General features: G+C 34.5%; 1 protein-coding gene across 1 annotated transcript in view; it reads left to right on the top strand.

Annotated features, from left to right (window-relative positions):
* Positions 1-12,428, top strand: part of MALRD1 (MAM and LDL receptor class A domain containing 1) — a gene marked incomplete at both ends in the record, with an annotated part of 250,210 nt that overhangs the window by 120,820 nt on the left and 116,962 nt on the right. The window contains 2 exons of the mRNA XM_084281876.1: positions 3,667-3,912; positions 6,968-7,125. Coding sequence (XP_084138002.1) covers positions 3,667-3,912; positions 6,968-7,125 — 404 coding nt within the window. The remainder of the gene's footprint in view (positions 1-3,666; positions 3,913-6,967; positions 7,126-12,428) is intronic.

Genomic DNA, 12,428 nt, shown 5'->3' with positions numbered 1-12,428 from the left:
GTCTCAAAATATTTTAAATTATTGAACATATTTTAAGTATTTTGGATTTTGTATATAAGCAACGTTTCTTCTGCTTGTGTTCTTGCTAAGGAGTTCAAGCTGGGAGTATTTAGGCTTAATATATTGCAAACCTAAATTTCATTTCATTTCATTTTATTTTATTTTCTAGGAGTTGACTCAAGTAAGTGATTTAAGCTTTTAAGATCAATATTTAATTTTTCTTAAGGTAGTAAACGCATATGATGATGATGATACTATTTTTTTCTGGAAAAAAGCTTTTGCTTAAAGTACATGTGGATTGCTTTTTTGTCTGTGTTTCTTTGTCTTTCTTCAACAAGATAGGTTGTATATTTCTGCTTGGATTTGGAAAGGGAATATTGTATATTGTATATAAGAATTGCTGTATTCCTGTTCACATTATCCATAGACATCAACTTTCCTAGGAAAGTATACATATATATACTATATATATATATATATATATATATATATATATATATATACACACTATACTATATATATACATGTATATGAGACTTAATCCACCCTACTAGCACTGGAATAATCATTAAACATGCTAGTATCATGCTGAGGACAATGCAGAACGCAGCTCAGACACAACCTGAAAAAGTAGTGAAGTTTGTACTAATGACATAGACTGATATAAAAATTATCCAGCTCATATAAAAGTCCTGTTATGGCACAACATATGGTTTCAAAGATTACAGAATATTTTTTCCCCCTCTGGAATTACTTCTTTAAGGAAACAAACCATTCTTGCTAGATTTAGAAATTTACATGAATAAGACATGATGATGCTGTTTCTTAATATAAATGTATTTTCCATAATTTATTGCTGTTCTGCTTCAATGCTACAATGTAAATACCATGTTATCTTTATTACTATTCTAAATCTTTTAAAGTTCATTGATCTAGAAGATTAGCCATACTCTATTTCTGCTAGTAGGATTATTTTCTCTCTTGATGTTTGCAGGAACAATTTTTTCTCAAAATCTAAGAGAAGCACCTTTATAATTAAAGGTTATTATTGATTGCCCTAATTATGTATTTTAAAATATAGATGTTCTATCTATTAATTTTGCTCAAGTCATTTAAACAAGGGGATTATTGACCAATGCAGCAGTTCTCCTCTTTTGTATAAATTCTCAATATGGAGATTATTGATCTGAAAGACACTAAGAGATCCTTTGAGTCCATTACAGTCTAGTGTGTCGATGTAATTAGTACAAAGGGGAAAAAACCTACATGCTAATAATTTTTAAGAAACACTGTTCAGATGAAGAAGTTACTGAGCCTTACTAGGTAGAAGTCCCTTTCAATTAATTTTCTCTATTTCACCCACAATAACCTATATAATGTTTACATTCATTGGGTTGAGAATAAAAGTAGAGAGGAAAGGAAGAGATCTCCAAAAAACTTTTCTTACAGTTGTTCCCTGCCCAGTTATGAAATATGACATTTAAACAGAAAACATACAAACATACTGTGGAAGTACATCCAGAAACAAGTCACGTTACAGACTCAGTTAGACAGTGTAATATCATTCATTACACATGCTTGAATAGAGTCATTCATGCCAGGATTCAAGATGGATTTTTCTTTTGCCTCAAATAACAAAGAGTTCCACTTTTCAACACCACTTTATTTTCAACATGAAATTGGAAGCAAAGGGACCTCAAAATGCTATAGGTATTGCAATTATTGATCATGATGAAGAACAAGGTAAAGGGTTTCCAAGCATGGACCGCATCCTAAAATTTAAATTCCTTGTTTGAAGAAAATAAATTTAAAAGTTTAAATTCTTAGGGCAATTACATAAAAAAAAATTTAGAGATTATAATATCTAGCTCCTAAAAATTGATGCCATCCTAAAAATTGATGCCATCTAAGTTAGGCAGAGATTTAATAACAAATTTATATCATTCTTTGGGGAACAACACACATAACTGAAATTCTGAAGATTGCTTCCCTCAAAAAGTTTGTGGTATACACTGCCTTCCAAAGGAATATAAGCTGAATGGAGGTGATTGCCAGATATCTCTCCTAATAGTTTTTATCTGCAGTTTGCATTTAATACTACAGATTGTTAAAGGGGATAGGTTTCTGATGTACTTCAACTGTTTTGCAAGTTACAATAACTAAACCTTGACTTATGTATTGATATGATGAATGCATTCTTTTGGGTAGGATTGTTTTCATACATTTTGTTTAATAAAAACCACATTGATGCTTCCATAAACTTGTAACAATGAACTTCATACAGGTCTTTTTCTTCTACTCAGATCCTACCCATTTTCCTTGTCTCCAGCTGCGGAAACCCTTGCCTAATCTTCTTCACTCTTCTAAGTACATATCAGAGCTTTATTCTGGCTTCCACCCATCTGTTAAGGATTTTTTCTTCCTTCTTTGAGCAACTGTTAAAAGTCATTTTTATTTTTTAAAGCACGTCTATTAGGAGGATTTTTTTATTTATTTAAAAAAGTGTCTAATCCTTGTTTGTACATGTGGTGATTCAAGTCTTGTTTTTAACTTACCCAATGCATGCAGCAAAGGGGTGTGACAACTCTCAGTTGACAATTCTCTTTCACTTAGTTTGAGTCATTTGCAATTTACACTCTGGCCTAAAGAGAGTCTTTAGAGACAAAGGTTGCCAACACTCCAGCTGAATACACCATCTCTTATTTTCTTTTTGTTAATAAACCTGTTGCTTTGGACTCACAATAAAACCCAGCTGCAGCTGAATTTTATTTAGGTCTATCAGATCCTCCTTTATATTAAGATAGTGGTACTGGAAATATATTTTTAACCCCATATGATTTTTTACCATCAGTTAATTCAAATTCTGCCTGCACTTTCATATATGTGCATATTATCATTTAATGTCTGTGAGCTAATATAGTGTCAGTTCTATTTGTAAATCAAATTCTGCTTGTGCATTTATTTGTGTCAGAGCACAATGGAAAATGAGAATGGGGAGTCCTTTTCAGAATTTTGTGTTTGTCTCCCTTCCTGGTTAGAGAATATACTGTAGGTGCTGCTTTTTATCCACAGACCTGCGGAAACTGATCTGAAATGAAAACTTAAAGCTTGGAAATGGATCCTGTGAAATTAGTTCTCCAGTGTTGAAGCTGTACAATAGCAGAATTATCCTTAAATAATGCCAGGACTACTGCACAAAAAGGACAACATCACCCCATTGAACTCGTTTGCAAAAGAAAAATGCATTAAAAGGCAAACCTCTGTAGTTAAAATATAAAAGCTTTTTCTTCCAAATTGGGGCTGCTAAACTAAGCTCAACTTTGCAGCTAAAATAGAATGGTTTAATCCTACACCACATGAAAGGAGAATGTCAGCAATTAAGTCAGACTAGAAAGCTTTGTTAGTGAAGGAATGCCTGGCTGGAACTTGCCCTCAAAGGCTTTACAAGGAAAACAGTCATTTATTTAGGCAATCTCTTGACAAAATACAAAAGAAATAAACTGATAATGGATTGGCACTTCAGGGGAACCAAAGGCTTTTAATAAAACTGCCCTGGACCACCCTCCTCCTCCTAAATATCAAACTCTGTGATGTAACCTTCCAGTAACCTTGCTGGAATGCATGGCAGTGTGATTCACCAGGATACCCCCATTCTTCTCCTTTCAGGCTCCTGCTCACATGGCTATTGGCAATGTCAGAACGGCAAGTGTTACAGACCAGAACAAAGCTGCGATTTTGAAGACAACTGTGGGGATAATACAGATGAGAGTGAATGCGGCACTTCCTGCACCTTTGAGAACGGCAGCTGTGGCTGGCAAAATTCCCTGGCAGACAATTTTGACTGGGTGCTGGGGGTCGGCTCACCTCAAAGTCTAAGACCTCCCAGGGACCATACGCTTGGAAATAGAACTGGTATGTTGTCAGTTCATAAACGAGATGTAATTGTTTTTGTGGATCTTCTCATACCTCCCTTCAGAGGCAACAGGGGGGTTCTACATGTCTAATTAGGGTGTCATTTTTAATAAATGGCATGTGTAACAGTATCCAAATATTAATTACTGTTGTAAAATAATTTTAAGTTAGGAAAAAAAAAAGATTCTTAATTGTTTCGCCTTTAACTATTTCTGTATGAGTACACCAAGATAATTTTTTTAGAGAGGCATTTGATCTGGGTGCAGCCTGCAAAGATCTGTGCACTAGCTCAGATCTGAGATCCACTGGGTCCCACTCCTCCAGAGTCTGAGCTCATTTCCAGGAAGCTCCAGTTCATGTCAGAGTGTGTAATGCTGTTCTGAACATGAGGAAAGCAAGCAAACAAACAAACAAACTGGTATACAATATCTTGCATACTGGTTATTAGTACTTCTGAGTGGCAACAAAATTACTTATAGAGGTGATTTTTAAAAGGTAATAATACATTTTAATTTCTCCCTGAGAATTAATTAAAGAGAACACCTGTGAATGCTTTTTTACCTTAGGAAAATCCTTATTTATTCTCCTTAGTCATATCTAGTGTGACCTGATAAGAGATGGAAAATGGCTATTTAGGAGTTAAGAAATTATCTGAAATTTTGAAGTTACCGACAATGGCTATTTATAGTTCAATTTGGGATAATTTAAAGAAAATACATTTAAACAAACACATCTCCCTTATAGGCAACAGTGCAGCTCCTTGACTTGTTCTGGCAAAGCAGCCTCTTCTCATCCTTGCTGCAGGCTCCATGCCTTCTTCCTTTGTCTTTGAAGTTCCCATAGCCCAGGCAAAGTTGTTACTGAAGCTGAGCTCAGACCTGATCTTAATACGAAATATGCCACAGCAGGTGAAGGTGTAGGATGTATGTGTAGGACAAAATTAAATAAAACCAAGGATATGTAGGGACTATCTTTCATTTATCTTTAAAAATATCTGGTTCTGGTACAACACAGATTTATGCATGTCTGTGTTGTATATACTGAATTGGCTTTAAAAAATGAATAAAATGCTTTTTAGTCTTGATATCATGCTTTCAAATATCATAGAATCATATCATAGAATGGCTTGGATTGGAAGGGAACTTAAAGATCATCTAATTCCAATCCCCTTGCCATGGGCAGGGATGCCACGCAGTAGGTCAGGTTGCCCAGGGCACCATCCAACCTGGCCTTGAACACTTCCAGGGATGGGGAATCCACATCTCTGGGCAACCTGTTTCAGAGCCTCACCACCCTCTGAGTAAAGAATTTCCTTCTAACCTCTAATCTAAAGCTCCCCTCTTTTAGTTTAAAACCATTTCCCCTTGTCATTGTCTGCCTGAGCAAAAAGTTGCTCTCCATTTTTTTACAAGCCACCTTTAAGTACTAAAAAACTGCAATAATGTCACGCTGAGGCAGAATTCGTTTCACTTTTGACAATTTTACTGTAGCCAAAAGTTTAAAGGTGATGGCTGTATCGTTAGAACTGATAGCTCTTAATAAGTGCGTTCATCATGAGAGAACCAAAACAAAATTCAGTTCAATTGTTAAAATTTTCTCTTATGGGATAGAGACTGTGTTATTCAGGGATCCTTCTGGTCCTCGTACAAAGAAAGAGGGATTTCAACCCTTACTTCCAAAACCACAGTTCTTGAGCTTGCACCTAGCAATTGCTTATTTCTGGCTCCCCTAATTAGTGCCTCGCTTATCAACATCAAATTGCTGAGAATTTGATTAGAATTAGAATTATCCCACTCTCATTGGAATTAAGTGACTTTCAATTACTTCCTAGCCAAGCTTGGCTAGCCATGACCAGTTGGCAGGCAGAGCATACTACATCTCGAGTCTGCCCCTCACTCAGTCAAGTTTCCTTCCAAGGAAGACTAGTAGGTTTTTATTTGTTTGTGTGTTTCCCTCCAAACAGAAATCATTTTCCTAGTATGAAATAGGTGTTAATATAAACATCAACATGTGAAGCACTCAATCCATCCTAGCCAAAGCTTCCTAGCAAACATCAACACCATGTTATGGTGTGCTTTTGATATCTCATGGTGTTTATGTACATGGCTGTTTTTAACACACAAAACAGCAGATGTGGAAAAAAAGAAATTTTCATTTGTGTTTTCTACGTATATTTTAAAATAAAATATTTATCTCAAAAATGTCACTACATTTGTTAAGACTATGCTTGGCCTCAGGGATGAAGCAATGTTCTCACCCCCTAATATTATGGCAAACATCTATAGCCATAAGTGAGCTAGAGAAGTGTCAAAGTTAGAATGAATGTTTTTTACTCCATGGGGCTTTTATCTCTAATTCATATACAAAATTCAATTGATGTGCAGTTATAATTTGTCAGTGTGCTGTTTATACAATGCTTATGTTATGTGAACTATAAGTTCGTTGCTTGCACAAAGGAAAAAAAAAAAAAAAAAAAAAAACAGAAACCTGCAGAACTTATTATACTTCTGATTAAAATAAGAATGGGAAACTCAGGGAGCATATCAGTTTCAGAATATATTAACTGTAGGCATTTGTCTTTGCAACTTCCTCTGAGTAAATAATTTAAATTTGATTTAATGTTCATACAATAATGAGTACAGCTGGCCAAAAGTAATGGGAATCCTTAGGGATACCTAATGATTTATATGTGTTTTTTTTCTATGGCTTGACTTGATATTTTGAAGGTTATCTTTCAGAAAAAATTAATCATGAAATTTATCACTGTGTGGGCATTATATACTGTCAAAATAGCAACTAGCGTTGTTGAACAAGGAGATATGACCAAGGTATCTGGGAAACATGGAATTATTCTCTGTTCCCAGCTTATTCCTGATATAACAAGTATACAAGGAAAATTATCGGGTAATTCTTTAACCTAGGTAGAGGTTCACTAGCACAGGATGCATTTGGGAACCATGTTTCATATCTCTGCATTTGTATTGCTGAATTTTGGTCATGGAATCTAATTTGAATGTCAAAAACAATTTTTCAGGAATACGTAATTTCATTTCAGGAAAATTCCTATATCTTGAGGCCACTGCAATAGGACTAAAAGATGAAAAAGCCCATGTGAAGAGTTCCAGATTGAAAGAGTCAAGTGGGAGTTGTGTGATGAGCTTCTGGTACTTTAAGTCATCAAAAGCCGCAGGATGTATTCAGGTTCTGATTAAGGTAATCAAAAATTTGCTTTCTTTTGAATACCTGGTATCTGTTAAGGTGTGTGTGCTTCAGCAGAGTAGTTTGGCTCTGTTAGAGTGGCTTGTAGACTGAAAGAGCTCTCACTGCTTGTGTCTCCCAGGCACCTCTTAGTGCAGCTTTTTTGTTGTTGTTGTTATTCCAGTCTCTTAAAAATGCATTTGCCATTTCTCTTCCAAAATATGTTTCTCTGAAAAGTAACAGAAAAACTTTTTAAAACTTCTTTCCATTTTACCTTTCTCTTTGACACTCTCCATATCAGAGCTATTTTATTATTTTGCTGTCATATGTATCAGTAGTTACATGTTTGCAACCCTATAATTCTGATAGAATGATAACCACCAAAAAATAGCAGCCAACACAAAGTGGGAAGAAAATGCAGAAGTATGCATGTATTAAATTATTTGTCTTTTTGATGTAGACAGGCACAGAATATATAATTGGTTTTCTTTAGAAATGTCATTTTCTTTACTAATTGTGGGATGACATAAAAAATGGAAGAAAGCAAAACCTATTTAAAATTATTCAGTTACAAATAAAAACTGGTACCTTCTTTAAAAATTGGCCATGCTGTTCATTGCATGTTAAAGAAAAAAACAAACAAACAAACAAACAAAAAAACACTAAATGCTTGTAAAAGTAAGTTTTAAACTATTTTTATCGTGAATAAAATACAGAAATTTATTATCAGTGTAGCAAATGTGTATATTTCAACTCCCTGTGCATGCTATGTCACCATGTCACCATGGGGCATTTAAATAGTATTCCAGTACAATGGCCAAATATTCCAAATTTAGATGCAGCAGAAACTTTTGCAAATGAGTTTATGTATATAAACTTACCTGTATATGTACAGGAAGTGCTCATTATCCAAGTTCAAATCAATGGTGCAATTTACTAGCCACAAAGCTGTTACCTTCTCTTCGGTGTCTCTAATAAAATCTTGGGATATAAATTGTTTTGGTGAACTTTTCTACTGAAAGTAGTATTTTGAGATATTCCTACTATACTTCAAGGCAGGTGCAAGAGAAGTATATTGTAAGAGATATTTTGAAGCAAAATTACAGTAAGAAAAAGTTCAGTGTGTCTGTTTTAGTGGTGATGGTCCCCACCATCTTATTCAGCAGTCTTATACTGACTCACAGACAGAAGGAAACTTTAATTTTGGAACATATTTCTAAGGAGTTAAGCAAAAAAAATCAGGTGAAAGGAAAGACAGAAGTTTTATTTTTATGCTGATATGAAGATATATTTCCTAATCCCACTTAGATTGTTTCTGTTATTTAAAAAAAAAAAAAAAAAAAAAAATTTTAGGTATTACAATAGGAAAGGAACAATAATCAAAGGATAGAAAACATTTGTTGAAGATATTTTTTGAGGATGAATGATAATTCACCCTTTGTATAGAAAATAAAAATTAAAAAGAAGATTTAAGTATTTTACAGTAAGGGAGACCTCTTACGAGGATTTGAAATAAAAGTCTGAATATGCAGATGTATGCAGGTTTATGCAGAAGGTGAAACTAGCCATTAGTAACTTTCTCCACTGAATGTGACAAGGCCAATATACACAAGATCTCTTTAGGAAGTTTCAGGGGACCTTACTGAAGCGTTTGTCATTGTGAATTAATTCTATCCTGTTACAGATGAGCAAAGACATAATGATATTCAGGGCAAAAGTCCTGGCAAACTCACAGCAAGTGAAGCAGAGCTCCACTGGCACCACCACAGTGACAGACCAACCAGGCTGATGCACCAAACAGCTGGTGCTGGCAGCCCTTCTCCTCCAGCTGCTAGCAGACTGGTAGAGCACAGACCTCATCACTTGGTTGCTGCGGCTTTTCAGCAAAAGCTAGAGGCTACCGCAGTTGTTTCCTTAATATTGTTATTGTATTTAGCTTGTCTAAGGTGGAAAGGAGAGGAGAGAGTTACAGCTGTAAAAATGTATATCTAGCAGGTGTCACTGCTCAGATATAAGTGACTCAGAGGGTGTTTTTTGTAAGTCCCTGATTATTTTTAGTAAAGCAACCCACTGTCCTGAGTTTTCAACAGGTGAACGTACAGTAGAGATGCTGCAGATGCCCACTGATTTCTTCTGGACATTTGTATGTCTAGGATAGAGTAGTTTAAAATGAAATTTTTACAAATCAATATCATTGACTTTACTTACTTATTTGGGAAGTCAGTCAAGAATAAAGTTTGAGGAAACAGCTTACTCTGCCTCATAGCTCAAAATAGTCTATTTCTGCATTGATTCTTCTCACTGGCTGCGTGAAAAACAATCAACTCCTCACATTAATATAGAAGTTATAGATTTCATTGGGTTCGTGTTGCCTTCAGATTATCTGACTTCTATGTAGCTAGGGGAAAAAACTTTCCAGTTTCAAAGATTTGCGTGAAGGTTTTACTTGAGGGACTGCTGAAATCCAAAGCATACTCCAGACAATGTAGAAAATGTACAGATTTTTCACTTACCCTTCTAGACCTAATAAACTTTCTAGAGAAGTTTCTTTATCTTATGCAAAAGATAAAGTTTTCTAGTTTTTTTGTTTGTTTGTTTTTTGTTTTTAATGTTCAGTAGTTTACATTTATCTTTGTGTCCTAGTATGTTGTTTATTTAAAATAGTTTTTCTTTATTAAATCCAGGAAAATAGATATTCAGCAGAATCTGGTTTGTCTTAACATCATGGTGTAGTGGCCTTTATTTAATGAGTATCTATACAGCTGCCAAAACCCAACAATTTAAAATTCTTTACTCTCATTGTTGATCTGTGAATTGTTATTAAAAATTATATTTGAATTGCTAAAATGTGTGATCTGAGGAAGCACTAATAAGTGAGAGTAAGAAAGAACTAACCTAGTCCCAGGAGCTGTAAAGGAAATCAGTGGGGCTACTGTGAAATCCAGTATTACTTGCCAAGAAAAAAGGAAGATTAACATTTATGGTAGCTTTACTTCCAAGAACAAGATAATTTTACATTTACATGTGAATGCAGAATCTAATAACAGCACTATTAACAGCTTTTTTCCACTTTTTTAGGCTTTGTTTCAGAGAGGGTTGTTACTGAATTGAATTTGACCCCATGAAAGATATAGGGATATGTCCAAGTAAATTGAGACTGAATCAGTGATTAAATAGGAATGAGTCAGTTTTCAGTGGAAGCATCATTTCTCAAAAATAGTTAATTTAGAATGGCAAGACAAATATGCACAACCCTAGATAGGACAGACCCCATTCAGTACACTTTATATTCTTGGATTATTGTGAAGTCATTTCAATCTTCTTACCTGCAAATTACTGAAAATAATATATATGTATATATTATATTGTAATAATATGTAATTCACTGTATTCTTTTACTAAAACCAAATATAAGCATTCTTTCCAAAAAGCTTGGTGAGCCAGAATAGTACATTTGGACATGCTTGAAGAAGACAAATATATATATTCTGAAGAAGGATTAAAGAATCACCCTTGTATTTTGGAATCTTACTCATGAATATAAGCGGTTCATCAGAGCATTTGTAATTTAAAATCATGATGTTTTGAGAAAGGCATATAAGAGAAATTGTCTGTATGTGAACTATTTAGTATTTTTTTATTTGTTTAAATTCTTTGAGAATATGACTTTTATCTCCCCTGGGAGGTAATGATGATGAGTAGTAAAGGTTTAGTGTGACTAAGGGCACATCTGTCATGCAGGGCAGTGCTGTATTAGAGAATTTAGCAGTCTGACAGATTTAGACATCACGATGCATACTGAATAATCAAAGTAACATAATATCCTGTGATATTACAATCGGAACAATAAGCCCTGCCTCTCTGACTGAAATATGCCGTTTTCTATTCCAGCCTGGCACAGTATTATACAATATGACAGATATGAAAAATGCACTTTCAGTCTCTTCCACGCTGCACAGCTCTCCAGTGTTTTTTCATTCAACTGATTCCTTAAATCAGAGATCTCTGCCAGTGGTTTACTTTATTGATTTGTGGGCTCATAATCTCAAAGAGTGGTAGTGGTTACATAGCTGCTTTTTTAGCATATAAGGCTTTGAAGTATATAGGGAATCTCTGCAAGTCACACTTTTTTTGTTCTTTTTCTAACACCTTGCAGTGCAGACATTCAACAGTGAAAGTCATGACTTAAGCATTTCTCAGGAAAAGTCTTTTAAGGATCATAGAGCTGCTATTGAATGATTTTTACTGAAGCAACGGACATCAAAATTAGATTTTTTTATACAGCAGCTGTGAAAAAAATATTATGAAGACAAAGGGATTTTTTTTCTAAATGATTAGGTGTAGCTTTGAGGTCTGAGCTGTTTCTTTCAAATCTCTTCTTCTAAATGGGAAAAATTTGAAATTGAATTAGCGTATATTTTCTTTAATATACATATATATGTATAATGCAGTATAACCTGTTGCCTGCTGGTGCCTTTTAGAAAGCACATAGCATTGTCAGACCTGAAATCCCAAGACATAATCTTCCTGAAGAACAGCTCTACCTGGAAAAAAAACCAATCAAAAACAACAGAAAAATAAATAAATAATAAAAAACAAGCATTTGCAAGAGCTCCATTTAACATCAGAAAGGTGGAAAATCTTCCTTTTTTCCTTTTTCCTTTCCTTTCTTTCATACCACAAGATACCTAGGTCTTCTACTAAGAAAATTATTCCTGTTGTGAGACAAACTGAACTGCACTGTTGTTAACTTAGCAAAACTTCTGCGAGGACTGAAGTAACACTGATGCTCATTGCAGAACATTGATTTGTTTCCAGTTTTTTCCTCCTTTAATACAACTTCCATTTTTAATTCACTGTTTGTTTTCACTGTCTTGAAGTTGTTTTAGTTTCTGGTAGTCTTTGATCTTTCTCAGGCCTGTAGTATCAAGCTGTAGTGTGCTTAAAATTACTTTGATGTATCAATTAAATGTCTTAGCATGAAAAGAATTATTTTTGTGGTTACAGAAATCTTTTCTCTTTCTGGCCTTCAGCTTCCAACTCACAGTATCTTCAAGAACAGAAAGAAATAAATAAAAGAAGGAAAAGAAACAGAGAAAGAGGGGAAAAGGGAGAGAGAAAAAGAAGAAGGAAAGGAAAGGGAAAACAAGGCAAGGCAGTGGTTATGTTTTTGTTGTTGTTTTTCTATAATTTATTTCATAAAGATAGAGGTATCTGATTCCAATTTGTTTTATGCAAGGGTCAGACTAGACAGGTTTTAGCACCTGTTACACTGTGAATAATCTATGTGTGTACTTGTATGTTGACCCCTTTGTGTT

The sequence above is a fragment of the Netta rufina genome, assembly GCF_964035555.1.
Source record: "Netta rufina genome assembly, chromosome: 2".
NCBI classification, from domain to species: Eukaryota; Metazoa; Chordata; class Aves; order Anseriformes; family Anatidae; genus Netta; species Netta rufina.
Note: the sequence above shows the minus strand (reverse complement) of the source record. Positions and strands in the feature narration are given on the sequence as shown.